Source organism: Lepus europaeus, chromosome 15 (genome assembly GCF_033115175.1).
Source record: "Lepus europaeus isolate LE1 chromosome 15, mLepTim1.pri, whole genome shotgun sequence".
NCBI lineage: Eukaryota > Metazoa > Chordata > Mammalia > Lagomorpha > Leporidae > Lepus > Lepus europaeus.
In genome coordinates this window covers 61,280,438-61,298,308 of record NC_084841.1, presented here as the reverse complement: position 1 = coordinate 61,298,308, position 17,871 = coordinate 61,280,438, and the positions used below count along the sequence as shown (strand labels likewise).

General features: G+C 40.7%; 1 protein-coding gene across 2 annotated transcripts in view; it reads left to right on the top strand.

The window, feature by feature from the left end:
* The first annotated feature begins 4,718 nt into the window (after positions 1-4,718).
* The window catches only part of BTNL9 (butyrophilin like 9), a 57,744-nt gene continuing 44,591 nt past the window's right edge, over positions 4,719-17,871 (top strand). For both annotated transcript variants that reach the window (XM_062211909.1, XM_062211908.1), the window contains exons 1-2: positions 4,719-4,790; positions 8,549-8,680. In XM_062211909.1, coding sequence (XP_062067893.1) covers positions 8,572-8,680 — 109 coding nt within the window. In that variant the 5' untranslated portion in view covers positions 4,719-4,790; positions 8,549-8,571. The remainder of the gene's footprint in view (positions 4,791-8,548; positions 8,681-17,871) is intronic.

Here is a 17,871-nt window from a genome sequence, read left to right as displayed (position 1 = left end):
AAATAAAATTTTTTATGGAAAAAGAAAAAGAAAGACCTTCACTTCCCTTGGTAAGTGGGGAAATTTTCCATTTACACAGTTGATTTTTTGTCCACCAGCCCACATTCTGCGGTCATTTGAGAGAATATTGCAGTTGGGGAGGAGAGGAGCAGGAGAAGCCTTTTCCCCAACAAAGTCCATTTCCATACATGGGGTGCTGGAGGAGATGCAGTAAAAATCCATGCCAAACTTACAAGCATATGGGGGAAAGAAAGCAAAGTAAGAGCTGCTTTTGTGGGACCAGCACTTGGCGCAGTGAGTTATGCCACAGCCTTCTGGACAGACAATATACATGGGCTCCAGTTTGATTTCCAGATGCTCTACTTCCCATTCAGATCTCTGCTAATGTGCCTGGGAAAGCAGTGGAGGACAGCCCTAGTCCTTGGGCCATGAACCCATGTAGGAGACCCAGAAGAAGCCCTTGGCTCCTGGCTTTAGCCTGGTCCTTCCTCAGTCATTGTGGCCTTTTGGTGAATGAACCAGTGGGTAGTGGGTGGAAGACCTCCGTCCCCCCACCTGTGTGTGTGTATGTGTGTGTGTGTGTGTAACTTTGCCTTTCAAATAAATAAATCTTATTTAATAAAAAATAACTGCTTAAGATAAAATTGTAGAAACAAGTGTGGACTTGGAAGATGGAGGATCTCACCTCTTCTTTCAACTTTAAAAAATAAACTATTTTCTGACCTCTGTCTCCATCTCTAAATATCATCCTAGCTTTTCTAACTTTCTCTATTCTTGAAAACAGTTTGTAGTCAAGCACACAAGACTGATAGATTCATTCCATGTTTGTGTGTGATGACATCTTATATTCCTTTTCTCTCTGCCAGTCCTCACTCTTTTTCCCCAAAATGCTACTCCAAACTTCTGATGTCTTCTGGGATGAGCTTGACTTCTCTCCATGCATATTCTTTCCTTCTCACTCTCCAATTTGATGCAGAGTTTGAACTTGTATAAATGTCACATTTGACACCTTTGTAAATATCTTTATATGACTATATTTTCTTTTTATCTACAATTATGGCTCAAAATATGGTTCAAAAATTGAGTCTCCTCTACTCTTGGCATAGTCTCACAGGCACATGCATAGATTTATCATCACAAAGTTTGCTAGCCAGTCACATTAGTTGACACACAAAAGAGGACACAATCAGATAGGGGGAGTGCAATTTACTGGTACTGTAAATCCTCCCAATGCCCAACTTGCTGGATGTATCCATTGTCAGACCATTTCTGGGGTGATTGGAGGAGCTTCCCAAAAGCATTGGCATTGGGTATTACCAAGTCAGAGGAACCTATTTCCTTAATTAGTTAGCTTCAGTTTCAAGACAGCTAAATAAAGAAGCTCTGCACTCACCTCTGGCACAGAGAAGAAGCAGAACAACCAATAAAGGATAACCTTTATAGGAGATTGACTGAAGAATTCAGTTAAAAAGTGACAGAACCCTTACCAGCAGGGAGACTTGGAAATCTAGCATAGGCAGAGGAACAAAGGAAACTCCTATCCCAACTCCTTGGTTGGAAGATCTCTACTTTGCTGGGAAAAGGTGAATGGAAAGCTCAGCAACCCCCATTATCCTTACAGATCAGCAGCTCTAGCTATACAAGAATTCCAGTCTTCACTGGGTCTAAATCTAGTCTAGAAAACTGACTGGGATACCAGTAACTATTTTTCCCACCTCTCCTTTCACCCAAAACCTAATTTCTTTTTTTCAATAAGTGTTTGTTTCAACTGAGCAGTTTTAATTCAATCAATTGGTTATATGAGATTGCCAAGTAATCAGAAAACTCTTGATTTTCTCTATAAGGCTTGGAATGTATTTCTTCTTTTTAACTTTTATTTAGTACATATAAATTTCCAAGGTACAGCTTATGGATTACAATGACATCCCCCCCCCATAACTTCCCTCCTGCACACAACCCTCCCAACTCCCACTCCCTTTCCATTCCATTCACATCAAGATTCATTTTCAATTATCTTTATATACAGATCAATTTAGTATATATTAAGTAAAGATTTCAACAGTTTGCACCCACACAGAACAAAAAGTGAAAAATACTGTTTGAGTACTAGTTATATCATTAATTCACATTGGACAACACATTAAGAACAGAGATCCTACATGAGGAGTAAGTGCACAGTGACTCCTGTTGTTGACTAAACAGTTTGACACCCTTGTTTATGGGGTCAGTAATCTCTCTAGGCTCCTGTCATGAGTTGCCAAGGCTATTGAGTTCCTCGACTTCAATCTTATTTAGACAAGGTCATAGTCAAAATGGAGGTTCACTCCTCCCTTCAGAGAAAGGTACCTCCTTCTTTGATGGCCATGTTCTTTCAACTGGGATCTCACTCACAGAGATCTTTCATTTAGGTCTTCTTTTTTGCCTGAATGTCTTGGCTTTCCATGCCTGAAATACTCTCATGAGCTCTTCAGCCAGATCTGAATGCCTTAAGGGCTGATTCTGAGGCCAGAGTGCTGTTTAGGACATCCACCATTCTATGAGTCTGCTTTGTAACCCACTTCCCATGATGGATTGTTCTCTCCCTTTTTGATTCTATCAGTTAGTATTTGCAGACACTAGTCTTGTTTATGTGATCCCTTTGAATCTTAAACCTATCATTATGATCAGTTGTGAACTGAAATTGATCACATGGACTAGTGAGATGGCATTGGTACATGCAACCTTGATGGGATTGAATTGGAATCCCCTGGCACATTTCTAACTCTACCATTTGGGGCAAGTCAGCTTGAGCATGTCCCAAGTTGTACATCTCCTCCCTCTCTTATCCCCACTCTTATATTTAACAGGGCTCATTTTTCAGTTAAAATTTAAACACCTAAGAATAATTGTGTGTTAATTAGAGTTCAACCAATAGTACTAAGTAGAACAAAAAATACTAAAAGGGATAAAGTATTAAGTTGCGCATCAACAGTTAGGACAAGGGCCTATCAAGTCATTGTTTCTCATAGTGTCCATTTCATTTCAACAGGTTTCCTTTTTTGTGCTTGGTTAGTTGTCACCAATCAGGGAGAACATATGATATTTGTCTCTTTGGGACTGGCTTAATTCACTCAGCATGATGTTTTCCAGATTCCTCCATCTTGCTGCAAATGACTGGGTTTCATTGTTTCTTACTGCTGTATAGTATTCTATGGAGTACATGTCCCATAATTTCTTTATCCAGTCTACTGTTGATGGGCATTTAGGTTGATTCCAGGTCTTAGCTATTGTGAATTGAGCTGCAATAAACATTAATGTGCAGATGGCTTTTTTGTTTGCCAATTTAAATTCCTTTGGGTAAATTCCAAGGAGTAGGATGGGTGTGTTGAATGGTAAGGTTATATTCAGGTTTCTGAGGAATCTCCAGACTGACTTCCATAGTGGCTTAACCAGTTTGCATTCCCACCAACAGTGGGTTAGTGTCCCTATTTCCCCACATCCTCTCCAGCATCTGTTGTTGGTAGATTTCTGAATGTGAGCCATTCTGACCAGGGTGAGGTGAAACCTCATTGTGGTTTTGATTTGCATTTCTCTGATTGCTAGTGATCTTGAACATTTTTTCATGTGTCTGTTGGCCATTTGGATTTCCTCATTGGAAAGATGTCTATTGAGGTCCTTGGCCCATCTCTTGAGTGGATTGTTGTGGAGTTTCTTGATTTCTTTGTAGATTCTGGTTATCAATCCATATCTGTAGTATAGTTTGCAAATATTTTTTCCCATTCTGTTGGTTGCCTCTTCACTTTCCTGACTGTTTCTTTTGAAGTACAGAAACTTCTCAATTTGATGCAATCCCAAATGTTAATTTTGGTTTTGACTACCTGTGCTTCTGGGGTCTTTTCCAAGAAGTCTTTGCTGGTACCTATTATTTTCAAGGCACCTTATTTTCATGGCACCTTTCTCTAAAAATCAGGCATTTCTAGGAGCCACTGGAGCATCGTGCATGTGCTTGACTACCCTGTGCCATAGCTCTGACATATCCCCTAAGGAGGATACCAGTGTACAATGCAGCCAGATGGATGGAGGATTGGTTTCTTAAACATTTCCACAAATGCCAAAATGGCATCTGGGCTTATGGCAACATTATATAGAGCATGATAGTGATTGCTGCTTTACTCTGACACGATCCACTATAGAAATCCCAGTACAAGACCTCCCTGTATATGAACAGGCGTTACAGATTTTACTCATGGCAATACTTGCAGGTTATCATTCTTGCAGACCTTGACCTACAGAGAAGGGTATAGAGGGTTAAAAATTGTTAGAAACTCCTTTCTAACCCTTGTTGGATATTGCAATCCAGTTTCTGTCAATGAGAGGAAGGGGAAAGCGCACCTTGCTTTCATGGACTTCCTGCTCAGCATTCCTTGAAATTCTGGCAACTGGTGAGGACTACTTTTGCTCTGTTTCTCTGCAGCTTGCAGTCTACAAAATTCTCAAATACCTTTCCCCTTCTTCAAAGACATTTTCCATGGGAATTCAATTCACAGAGACAGGATGTGACGGGAACTTCCTCGTTTTGTTCTATCCATCTCGGTTTATATAGCAAAGGGCAGAGCAAATAGTATGAGTCTTAGAAGAAAGTAAACGAATAGTTCCATAACAAACAAGGTGGAAACCCTGGATTCAGCTGCCAGTCCAAGTCTAGGATATCATAGCATCTGGAACCAAAACACTTTGCAAGAATCATCACCCTTTGCAGAGATCTGTAGGACTCACCCATCCATCTGTACCTGTTACTGCTACCTGCCCAGGTATGTGAATCATTCTCAATTCCTGTCTAAACCTTTACCTTTCAGAAACAGGAAGCAGAAATTAATTCTAATAATTAGAGCCATTGAGGAAAGCATGCTATGAGTGGCAATATTTTATCAGCTTCATGAGATTGGCTGTGGAATTTGGTGTTTGAAGTACAGCCAAAAAGAGTTAACTCTTCAGATAAGTCCCACCTGAGGAGGTAGATTTCTAATTTATTTCATTTCACACTCAAATGAAAAGTATTTGAAGCCTCAGGAAGCCTTTCTTTGTGGGGTTGTCTATCTCCGTTAGAGATTAGGGGTTGAAATTTTCTCTTGGGCCAATTGAAATCAAACCAGTCCTGGCTGGTTTAGAAGTCAGCAATAACTGACTTCTAAGGTCAGCATTGCAGTCTGAGTTGGAAAGAGAGAGAGAGAGAGGGTGAAGGCAGTCAAAAGCCCTATTTGCCTCTTGAGACTCATAGATTAGGACCTGAGGAATTAGGAAAGAGTAAAATAAACATTCTGAGATTACAAAGGTAGCAGAAGCAAAATATAATTAAGTCAGATGCAAGGGCTGAGGGGCAGAAATCAAAAGACATCAAGCTTTGTTCAAGAATTGGAGATGTAGAAGGAGAGAACAAGGGCTGGGGGCAGGAGGGAATCAGAAGGGAAGGGGAGGAGTAAAATAAGGAGGGAGAGGGAGGAATGTGTTTCCTGCAAGTGGAGAGCATGGCATTTCCCCAGCATCGTGACCCCTCATTCCTCCCTGGGGCCCCAGGGAAAACCGAGAATGCACTCCTTTGACAAACCTGAACTTTGGCCTGAAAGTCCCTTTCTGGGTTCTCCATCTTCCCCACATACCTAACATGTCCAGCCTTTTCATTCCTTCCCTTAGGAAGACCCCCTCCCTGGAAACAGAATCTGAAATCCCTTTCAACTGTGATATGAAGAGCTGAAATTGGAAAGTGTTTCCTGTAATGGGTACTTGCAATTCCATAAGAAATGGAGCTGAATAAATAGAACATTGAGGTCGGAAAGGGTGCGCTTCTGGCAACAAATGGGAGCAGAGTGCTGTTCGGGGCATGAAAGGTGTTCACCCCTCTGAAGTCACAGACTTTACCCTTCAGGATATTGCCAGACTATCTCTCTTTGATGAAAGGTTTTCAAGGCTGTGTCCTTGAGCACTTGAGCATATGCACCACCCATATGAAAAGCTGCTAACTCTGGGTTAAGTTATTTTACCTGGCAGTGGGATTTTGTCATTTGTATTTATTTGTTGGTTTTGTAGTTGATACATTGTGATCCAGCCTCCTGTTTTGTGCATATGTGAGATGGTGGCTCAATGTAAGGGTGAGTGTTACAGTCTGTGGCCAGGAATTTCCTGACATTGTTCATGAGTTGGGATAACAGGAGTGACTAATGGGTGAACCCAGACCAAACACATGTTCCAGTTGGGGATGAGTCTTTATCCATGGAGGCACAGAACCAGACAGCATAGCTGGACCTTCACTGTACCACCTAACAGCTGTATGTGCAAAGACAAGTTCTTAGCCTTCTGTTCTTTAGTTTCCTTATCAGTAATTTGGACCAATTAGTAATGATACTGTGGTAAAGTAAGTGCTTGGCAGATAGTAAGTTTCAAGTTCATGTCAGTTTTTATTACTTTAGGCAAATATTCTGTGTGTGTGTGTGTGTGTGTGTTTACAACACACTCCCTGGCAGCTTCAGGCACAGGCATCACTATAGAAAACTATTATCCCTCTAGCAATTCCATGGTTCTGTACACAAAGCTCTAATCTTCTGCCCCCTGAAAAATGACAATTTCCTCCAGTCTAGGAAGGAGTAAGGACTCCTTTTGTGGGGCCAAACTGCCCCTGTACAGCTTTTCTAATAGCCATCACTGTCTCATGAGAGAATCCAGCTAACATACATTGACCAACACCTCGGAATCCAGCCTAACCAAACACAGTCTGATCCCTTTGTGTATTGGATGGTGCTATCTGGATTCTTATTCACTCCTCGTGACTCTGCAATTATGGGGCTCTAACCTCTACTGGAGGTTCAGGAAAAAAAGACAAGGGCACAAAAGAGAAGAAAAGAGAGGAGAGTAAGAAAACCAAAAGCAATGTGGACTTTCTGCTGAAGAGCCCTTTGCTGCTGAGTTTCTGGCCTGCCACAGATAGATTCCAACTTTTGTCACAGAGAGTGAGAGGCCAGGTAGTCCACTCATAGCAACGACCACTTCTCAAGGTCTCCGCCCATACTAATTATTCCATGGACAATAGTTAAAGCAATTGCTAGTCATCAAAATGACTAGGCACTATCCAGAGGGAACTCTGACATCCTCCCTCTGAGGCCCTTTCTGAAGTATGAATGGAGTTTCCCCAACTTTCTCCTCTGCCTCCTGAGGTTGGGCTCCAAGAGTGGCCACCATTATCTATCCACTCACTTTTTAGACCATTCCCTTTTCTTTTCATTGTATTCCCATCAGCTCAAGCCCTTCCTGGCTCTAGATCACTTGAGATCCTCTCCATTAATTCCTTTCACCCCATGACTCATCTTCTGTGGTGTGAACCAGCACGGCTTTTAATGTCTATCATCTACATCATGCTGCTGGTAGTGCTGACCCATGCTGCAGGTGGGATTCAGTAGCTGCAGGTCACCAGGAGCAATTGCCATGCCAAGGGCCACAGAAAGAAGACCAAAAATGGGGATGCAGAGGGCAAAGGCAGGAGACGAGGACACGGAAAGGGCTAGAGAGTAAAGGCCCATGGTGGACTTTCCCCCCAACCTGGGGTTTTCTAAGGAGGGAAAGAAGGAAGTAGTTTCTGGAAAAATATGGAGTGATGTTTGGAAGGTGGAGGGACAAGGAAGTTCTGACGTCTATTTAAATAACACCCAATGAGCTCATGGTGGAGTGTCCTTAGCTATCCCCTGGGTGGCATTGATTTTTTTTTTCCTACCGTCCAGATAAAGAGATCAAAGCTCTGTCAGTTACAAAATCTGACTAAAACTTCACAACTAGATGGAGAATCTTGTCTGAATTCAAATATGTGTTGCCCACACCACACTTAATGGCCTAATACTGGACTGTGAGATAAGGATGGGCATTGTCTAGGCTGAGACTAGTGCCTTTGAAGGATAGATAGAAAGCATGATTCCATCACTGAGGCCTCAAAGATACTATAGATACAGGGATAATGATCAGCCAACAACTGTGGGTGACATGTGAGGTCTTAGCAACCCCAGAAATCTCAAAACTGAAGGGAAGAGACCCAGAATGTCATTGGCGTTAGCAGGCACTCTCAATTTCTGAAGAAAACAGGGCTATGTTTTTTTTCCTCTGTTTTGTGGACCTGATGTTCCAGGGACAAAGGAAATAAGAGCAATGTTGGGCAGGTGGCTGAGCTACCAGGAGAATAAAAATACATCTGAAATTCCAGAGGAGGGTGGTGCTAAGCCCCCATACAATGTATGGCTCTATTCCTGTCTCAAAACAATATGCAGCTTAGAGGCTATTTCCCCTGGGGCCCCTAAGTCCTGGCCCCCTACAGCTTTGTGACTTAGAGCAATGCCAATGATGCTATCAACAGCAACATAAAATTAGAAGCAGCTGTCATATCCTGCCATAATTTGAAACAATTCAGGTATGACGCTGCTTAGGAATTTGAGAACCAGACCAAAAAATGACCGAGACAATAACAGACCTAAGGTCCACTGGGACATATTCCAGCTCCCTTGTGTCACTCCAGGCTCACTTTGTCATTCTCCAGGTAGCCTCCTCTGATGACAAGAGATGGCAGATTTCTCAGTCTCCATGGATTTCTCACTGACAGCACCTCTGCCGAGCAGTCTCTTCCTCAGCCACCTTCTCCTCCTATTCCAGCCTGGGAAGCTGAACTCAGGTAGGATGTCTGCTCTTCTGCCATCTGTAGCCCAGCCAGCCTGGATGTGAATACCTCAACTCTTCCCACCCCTAGTAAGAATTCCTCCCCAGGCCTGTATTCTTGTAACATAGCATTAAGTCTTGCTAGCTGTCAAAATAAAAAGAGATTTCCAACACAGTTGTTAAAGAGTAACTTCCTCTGGCCAGCATCTAGTCCCTTAATGGTCCTCCACTGTTTCTCCAGTGATCAGCGCCTCTGAGCCACTCTTTAAAGTTCACAAGAATATCAGGAAGCATAGTAGGAGAACATTCCAGGAGACTCTTAATGGTCTGTGATTCTGTTGAACTAGTGAGAAACATTTTTATCTCCACCCTCTACATAGTTTTTGAGGGACTTGAAAGACCTCACTCCATCCCACTATCTGTCGTGAAAAAAAACAGATAAAAGAGAGTATAAAATTTTTCAAAGCTTTTATTTAATGAATATAAATTTCCAAAGTATAGCTTGTGGATTACAATGGTCCCCCCCCATAACTTCCCTCCCACCCACAACACTCCCCTTTCCCACTCTCTCTCCCCTTCCATTCACATCAAGATTCATTTCCAATGCTCTTTATATACAGAAAATCAGTTGAGTATATAAAAGTAAAGATTTCAACAGTTTGCCCTCATGTAGCAACACAAAGTGAAAATATTGTTAGAATACTACTTATAGCATTAAATAACAGTGTACAGCACATTAATGACAGAGATACTACATGATATTTTTTTTAAAAAATTGATTAATTTTCTATGTAATTTCCAATTTAACACCAATTTTTTTTCATTTTCAATTATCTTTATATACAGAAGATCGATTCAGTATATACTAAGTAAAGATTTCATCAATTTGCACCAACACAGAAACACAAAATGTAAAAATACTGTTTCAGTACTAGTTATAGCATTACTTCACAATGGACAACACATTAAGGACAGATCCCACATGAGATGTAAGTACACAGTGACTCTTGATGTTGACTTAACAATTTGACACTCTTGTTTATGGCATCAGTAATCTCCCTAGGCTCTAGTCATGTTGCTGAGGCTATGGAAGCCTTTAGGGTTTGCCAACTTTGATCTTATTCCGATAGGGTCATAGTCAAAGTGGACGTTCTCTTCTCCCTTCAGAGAAAGGTACCTCCTACCTTGATGGCCCCGTTTTTTTCCACTGGGATCTCTCTCGCTGAGATCTTTCATTTATGTCTTCTTTTTTTTTTCCAGAGTGTCTTGGCTTTCCATGCCTAAAATACTCTCATAGGCTCTTCAGCCAGATCCGAATGCCTTAAGGGCGGATTCTGAGGCCAGAGTGCTATTTAGGACATCTGCCATTCTATGAGTCTGCTGTGTCTCCCATTTCCCATATTGGATCATTCTCTCCCTTTTGATTTTATCAGTTAATATTAGCAGACACTAGTCTTGTTTGTGCGATCCCTTTGACTATGAGACCTATCAATGTGATCAATTGTGAACTGAAATTGATCACATGGACTAGTAAGATGGCATTGGTACATGCCACCTTGATGAGATTGTATTGGAATCCCCTGGCATGTTGCTAACTCCATCATTTGGGGCAAGTCCGATTGAGCATGTCCCCAAATGTACATCTCCTCCCTCTCTTTTTCTCATTCTTATATTAACCGGGATCACTTTTCAGTTAAAATTTGAACACCTAAGAATAATTGTGTGTTAATTAGAGTTCAACCACTAGTACTAGAACAAAAAAATACAAAAATGGATAAAGTATTACATTGTACTACAACAGTCAGCACAAGAGCTGATCAAGTTACTGTTTCTCATAGTGTCCATTTCACTTCAACAGGTTTCCCCTTTGATGCTCAGAAAGTTGTTGCCAATCAGGGAAAACAAATGATATTTGTCTCTTTGGGACTGGCTTAATTCACTCAGCATGATGTTTTCCAGATTCCTCCATCTTGTTGCAAATGACTGGGTTTCGTTGTTTCTTACTGCTGTATAGTATTCTATAGAGTACATGTCCCATAATTTCTTTATCCAGTCTACTGTTGATGGGCATTTGGGTTGGTTCCAGGTCTTAGCTATTGTGAATTGAGCTGCAATAAACATTAATGTGTAGACGGCTTTTTTGTTTGCCAATTTAAATTCCTTTGGGTAAATTCCAAGGAGTAGAATGGGTGTGTTGAATGGTAGGGTTATATTCAGGTTTCTGAGGAATCTCCAGACTGACTTCCATAGTGGCTTAACCAGTTTGCATTCATACCAACAGTGGGTTAGTGTGCTTTTTTCCTCACATACTCTCCAGCATCTATTGTTGGTTGATTTCTGAATGTGAGCCATTCTGACCAGGGTGAGGTGAAACCTCATTGTGGTTTTGATTTGCATTTCTCTGATTGCTAGTGATCTTGAACATTTTTTCATGTGTCTGTTGGCCATTTGGATTTCCTCTTTGGAAAGATGTCTATTGAGGTCTTTGGCCCAGCTCTTAAGTGTATTGTTTGTTTTGATGTTGTGGAGTTTCTTGATTTCTTTGTAGATTCTGGTTATCAATCCTTTATCTGTAGTATAGTTTGCAAATATTTTTTCCCATTCTGTCGGTTGCCTCTTCACTTTCCTGACTGTTTCTTTTGAAGTACAGAAACTTCTCAGTTTGATGCAATCCCAAATGTTAATTTTGGTTTTGACTACCTGTGCTTCTGGGGTCTTTTCCAAGAAGTCTTTGTCTGTACCTATATCTTGCAGGGTTTCTCCAATGCTCTCTAATAATTTGATGGTGTCAGGTCATAGATTTAAGTCTTTAATCCATGTTGAGTGAATTTTTGTGTAAGGTGAAAGGTAGGGATCTTGCTTCATGATTCTGCACGTGGAAATCCAGTTTTCCCAGCACCATTTATTGAATAGACTGTCCTTACTCTAGGGATTGGTTTTGGATCCTTGATCAATATGAGTTGGCTGTAGATGTTTGGATTGATTTCTGGTGTTTCTATTCTGTTCCATTGGTCTATCCATCTGTTTCTGTACCAGTACCATGCTGTTTTGATAACTACTGCCTTGTAGTATGTCCTGAAATCTGGTATTGTGATGCCTCCAGCTTTGTTTTTGTTGTACAAGATTGTTTTGGCTATTCGAGGTCTCCTGTGTCTCCATATGAATTTCAGCATCATTTTTTCCAGATCAGAGAAGAATGTCTTCGGTATCTTGATTGGTATTGCATTGAATCTGTAAATTGCTTTTGGGAGAATGGACATTTTGATGATGTTGATTCTTCCAATCCATGAGCATGGAAGATTTTTCCATTTTTTGGTATCCTCTTCTATTTCTTTCTCTAAGGTTTTGTAATTTTCATCGTAGAGATCTTTAACGTCCTTGGTTAAGTTTATGCCAAGGTATTTGATTGTTTTTGTAGCTATTGTGAATGGGATTGATTTTAGAAGTTCTTCCTCAGCCATGGCATTGCCTGTGTATACAAAGGCTGTTGATTTTTGTGCATTGATTTTATCTCCTGCTACTTTGCCAAACTCTTCGATGAGTTCCAGTAGTCTCTTAGTAGAGTTCTTTGGGTCCCCTAAATAAAGAATCATATCATCTGCAAAGAGGGATAGTTTGAGTTCTTCCTTCCCAATTTGTATCCCTTTAATTTCTTTTTCTTCCCTAATAGCTCTGGCCAAAACTTCGAGAACTATATTGAATAGCAGTGGTGAGAGTGGGCATCCCTGTCTAGTACCAGATCTCAGTGGAAATGCTTCTAACTTATCCCATTTCAAAAGGATACTGGCCGTGGATTTTTAATAAATTGCTTTGATTGTATTGAGGAATTTCACTTCTATACCCAGTTTGCTTAGGGTTTTAATCATGAAAGGGTGTTGTATTTATCAAATGCTTTCCTGTGTCTATTGAGAGAATTATATGGTGTTTTTTCTGCATTCTGTTAATGTGGTGTATCACGTTGATTGTTTTGAAAACGTTGAACCATCCCTGCATACCAGGGATAAATCCCAATTGGTCTGGGTGGATGATCTTTCTAATGTGATGTTGCATTCTATTGGCCAGAATTTTATTGAGTATTTTTGCATCTAAGTTCATCAGGGATATTGGTCTGTAATTCTCTTTCAATGCTGCCTCTTTTGCCAGTTTAGGAATTAAGGTGATGTTGGCTTCATAGAAAGAATTTGGGAAGATTCCCTCTTTTTAAATTGCTCTGAATAGTTAGAGGAGAATTGGAGTTAGTTCTTCTCTAAATGTCTGGTAGAATTCAGCAATGAATCCATCTGGTCCTGGGCTTTTTTTGTTGGGAGGGTCTTTATTACTGTTTCAATTTCTGTGTCAGTTATGGGTCTGTTTAGGTTTTCTATGTCTTCCTCGCTCAATTTAGGTAGGTTGTATGTGTCCAGGAATCTATCCATTTCTGATAGATTTCCCTGTTTGCTGGCATACAAGTCCTTGTAGTAATTTCTGATGATTCTTTTTATTTTTGTGTTGCCTGTGTTACATTTCCTTTTTCATCTCTGATTTTATTGATTTGGGTCTTTTCTCTTCTTGTTTTAGTTAGTTGGGCCAGTGGGGTGTCAATTTTGTTTATTTTTTCAAAAAACCAGCTCCTCGTTTGGCTGATTTTTTGTAATTTTTTTTGGATTCAATCCTGTAGATATCTTCTCTGATTTTAATTATTTCTCTTCTCCTACTAGCTTTGGGTCTGGTTTGCTGCAGTTTTTCTAGATCCTTGAGATGAACTGAAAGCTCATCTATCTGGTGCCTTTCCAATTTCTTGATGTAGGCACCTAGTGCTATAAACATTCCTCTTTACACTGCTTTTGCTGTATGCCATAGGTTTTGGTACGATGTGCTGTTGTCTTCATTTACTTCCAGAAAATTTTTGATTTCTCTTTTAATTTCTTCTATGACCCATTGTTCATTCAGGAAAATGTTGTTTAGTCTCCATGTGTTTGCATATGCTCTAGGGATTCCTGAGTTGCTAATTTCCAACTTCATTCCTTATGGTCTGAGAAGCTGCATGGTACGATTCTAATTCTTTTGAATTTGCTGAGACTTGCTTTATGGCCTAGTATGTGGTCAATCCTAGAGAAGATTCCATATACTGCTGAGAAGAATGTAAATGCTTTCTGTGTAGGATGAAAAGTCCTGTAGATATCTGTTAGGTCCATTTGAGCTATAGTGTCATTTAAATCTACTGTCTCCTTGTTCAACTTCTGTCCTGTTGATCTGTCTATCTCTGAGAGTGGAGTAATGAAGTCCCCCAGTACTATTGTATTGGGGTCTAAGTCTCCCTTTAAGTCCCTTAACAAGTCTTTTAAATAAACCAGTGCCCTTAATTATGTGCATGTACATTGATAATCGTTATATCTTCCTGTTAAATGGATCCCTTAATCATTATATAGTGCCCCTCTTTGTCTCTCCTAACAGTTTTTGTGGTAAATTTTATGTTGTCCGATATTAAGATGGCTATGCCCGCTCTTTTTTCATTTCTGTTGGCATGGTATATCTTTTTTCCAGCCTATCACTTTCAGGCGTGTGCATCTTGTTAGAAAGATGTGTTTCTTGGCCGGCGCCACGGCTCACTAGGCTAATCCTCCACCTTGTGGCGCCGGCACACCAGGTTCTAGTCCCGGTCTGGGCACCGATCCTGTCCCTGTTGCCCCTCTTCCAAGCCAGCTCTCTGCTGTGGCCAGGGAGTGCAGTGGAGGATTGCCCAAAGTCCTTGGGCCCTGCACCCCATGGGAGACCAGGATAAGCACCTGGCTCCTGCCATCGGATCAGCGCGGTGCACCAGCCGCAGCGCGCCTACCGTGGCGGCCATTGGAGCGTGAACCAACGGCAAAAGGAAGACCTTTCTCTCTGTCTCTCTCTCTCACTGTCCATTCTGCCTGTCAAAAAAAAAGAAAGATGTGTTTCTTGTAAGCAGCAGATAGATGGGTTTTGTTCCTTAACCCAGTCAGCCAATCGGTGTCTATTAACTGAACAGTTCCGGACTTTAACGTTCAGTGTGACTATTGATAACTTGCCCTACCATTTGCCAAAGATATTTTCTGATATATGGTTTGAGTTTCCTGTGATCTTTTGCTGTGAGGTTTCCTTCATTTATCTTCTTTCATATTGATGACCGTTTTCTGTGTTTCTGTGTGTAACACATCTTTAAGCATCTTCTGCAGGGCTGGATGAGTGGCGACAAATTCTTTCAGTTTCTGTTTGCTGTGAAAGGTCTTTATTTCACCTTCATTCACAAATGAGAGCTTTGCAGGATATAATATTCTGGGCTGGCAGTTTTTCTCTCTAAGTACCTGGGCTATATCTCGCCATTCCCTCCTCGCTTGTAGGGTTTCTGATGAGAAGTCAGCTGTGAGTGTATTTGGGGATCCTCTGAGAGTAATCTGACGTTTCTCTCTTGCACATTTTAGGATCTTTTCTTTATGTTTCACTGTGGTGAGATTTAATACAATGTGTCGTGGCAAGGATCTCTTTTGATCATGTTTATTAGGGGTTCTATAAGCTTCCTGTACTAGGATGTCTCTGTCCTTCTCCAAACCTGGGAAATTTTCTGCTAGTATCTCACTAAAAAGGCCTTCCTATCCTTTCTCCTTCTCCATTCCTTTAGGAACTTCTAAAACCCTAATGTTAGGGTTTTTTTTAATAGTATCCTGTAGATTCCCGACAATATTATTTAGATTTCTAATTCCCTCTTCTTTTCTTTGGTTTGCCTGTTTCCTTTCCTGTGCTCTGTCTTCTAAGTCCAATATTCTCTCTTCTGCTTCGCACATTCTATTTTTAAGGCTCTCTAATGTGTTTCTCATTTGATCTATTGAATTCTTCATTTCATTATTATTTCTTGTCACTATCACAGTTTCTTGTTCTACTAGTTGTTTCATTTCATTTTGATTCCTCCTTAATATTTCATTTTTACGAGAGAGATTTTCTATCTTGTCCATTAAGGATTTTTGTAGTTCAAGAATTTGTTTTTGAGAACTTCTTTTTTTTTCATTTTCAATTCTCTTAATATACAGAAGATCAGATTAGTATATATTAGGTAAAGATTTCAACATTTTGCCCATAGAGCAACATAAAGTGAAAAAACTACCTTTGGATTACGAATTATAGCATTAAATAGCAATGTACAGCACATTAAAGACAGAGATCCTACATAATTTTTTTTAAATTAATTAATTTTCTCTGCCATTTCCATTTTAACACCAGGTTGTTTTTCTTTTTTTCATTTCCAATTCTCTTTATATACAGAAGATCACTTCAGTATATAATTAGTAAAGACCTCATCAGTTTGTGGCCACACAGAAACGCAAAGTATAAAAATACTGTTTCAGTATTAGTTATAGCATCACTTCGCTTTAGACGACACATTAGGGACAGATCCCACATGGGGTGTAAGTACACAGTGACTCCTGTTGCTGATTTAACAATTTTTTTAACTTTTATTTAATTAATATAAATTTCCAGTGTACAGCTTATGGATTACAATGGCTTACCCCTCCCATAACTTCCGTCCCACCCACAACCCTCCCCTCTCCTGCTCCGTCTCCCATTCACATCAAGATTCATTTTCAATTCTCTTTATGTACAGAAGATCAATTTAGTATAAAGATTTCAACAGTTTGCACCCACGTAGAAACACAAAGTGAAACATACTGTTTGAGTACTAGTTATAGCATTAAATCACAATGTACAGCACATTAAGGACAGAGATCCCACATGAGGAGCAAGTGCACAGTGACTCCTGTTGTTGACCCAACAAATTGACACTCTAGTTTATGGCGCCAGTAACCACCCTAGGCTGTCGTCATGAGTTGCCAAGGCTATGGAAGCCTTCCAAGTTTGCCGACTCTGATCATATTTAGACAAGGTCATAAAAGACAGAGTGAGGATAGTAACCAATGATCCTAAGAGTGGCATTTACCAGGTTTGAACAATTATACAGCATTAAGTGGGGAAGAGGACCATCAGTACACACAGGTTGGGAGTAGAGCCATTGGTGGTAGAGTAGAGGTTATGATTACGAAGGAATGAGGCCCAAGTGTGCTAGATAGGGTCTAGAACAAAGGACAGAGTCATTATTAGAGGAGCTAAGAAAGGTGCTGTCTAAGCTACAATTAAGTTTTCTGATTGAGAGGCAAATAGAACCTGATAGAAGGGGCTTGATAATAATCTGGTGGGCTTCACATGGGGTATATCCTAAGGGAGGTGTGAACCTCCTAGGGGAAGGCACTCTGTTGACTTTCATTACTTGGCTGGCCTGGGAGGAGAGCTGGCCAGGTAAAGGCAGGTGGCATCTCTAACAAGAAATTTACAGTTCTGCCTGCAATGTTGCTGACCCTACTTGGCCGTCCCCTCAGCTGCAGTGGTCACTTTGGAAGTTGGGCTGAGTGAAGGGCTTTTCAGCTTAGAGCCAATAAGATCTGTGGCTCTGACTAGGGCATCCTTCGACTCCAGGGCAGGTCCATTTCCAGTGATCCAACTCTTGGCAGAGCTGCCAGGGCTCTTCACAAGCTGACTTCTGCTGAAGCCCAGGCTTACCACATTGAAAGCCACTGCAGTGGACTGGCCTGATGGGTCTCCTTGAGGGCAGATCACTGTACAGATCAGCCATTAATAGGCCTGCCACCCATTGCTTCTGATGCCTAGCTTTCTTTTCCTCCTGGTTTGTGTTAAAGCAGACCAGAGGATGCAAGTCAAGGGAGTGCCCAAGTCCCATCTCTAACCTTCGGTGGTCTGAACTACAAGTCTATAGTCACAGGCATGTTCTGTAGTAGTTTTTCTAAGGTAGACAATGCCCATGAGGAAAATTATATTCTCACTTTAAAACTTTCTTTCCCTTTGGTCTGAAAGGGAGGTTTTTTCTACTTACTGTATACTTCACTTATGGCGAAGTGAATCTAGCTATGAGATTATTATTTAAGTTCTTATTTTGGCTATGCTATTACAAAAAATGTTAGCCATCTCTTTTATAAGGTCTAAAGATTAAATTGTACGTCCTACAGATTCCTTCATAATAGAATTAGTTTCATACCTTGAAGAGAATGGAGAAATGAAAGAACAAGTTGGGCTTAGAATAGAGAAATGAGGGAGCAAGTCCTAGATCGCTTGCTGACAATAGCAATATCACATGAATACTTAGCAAACCGTTTCAACCATTAGATAACAACTTAAGAAAACATTTACCAGAAGGTCCAA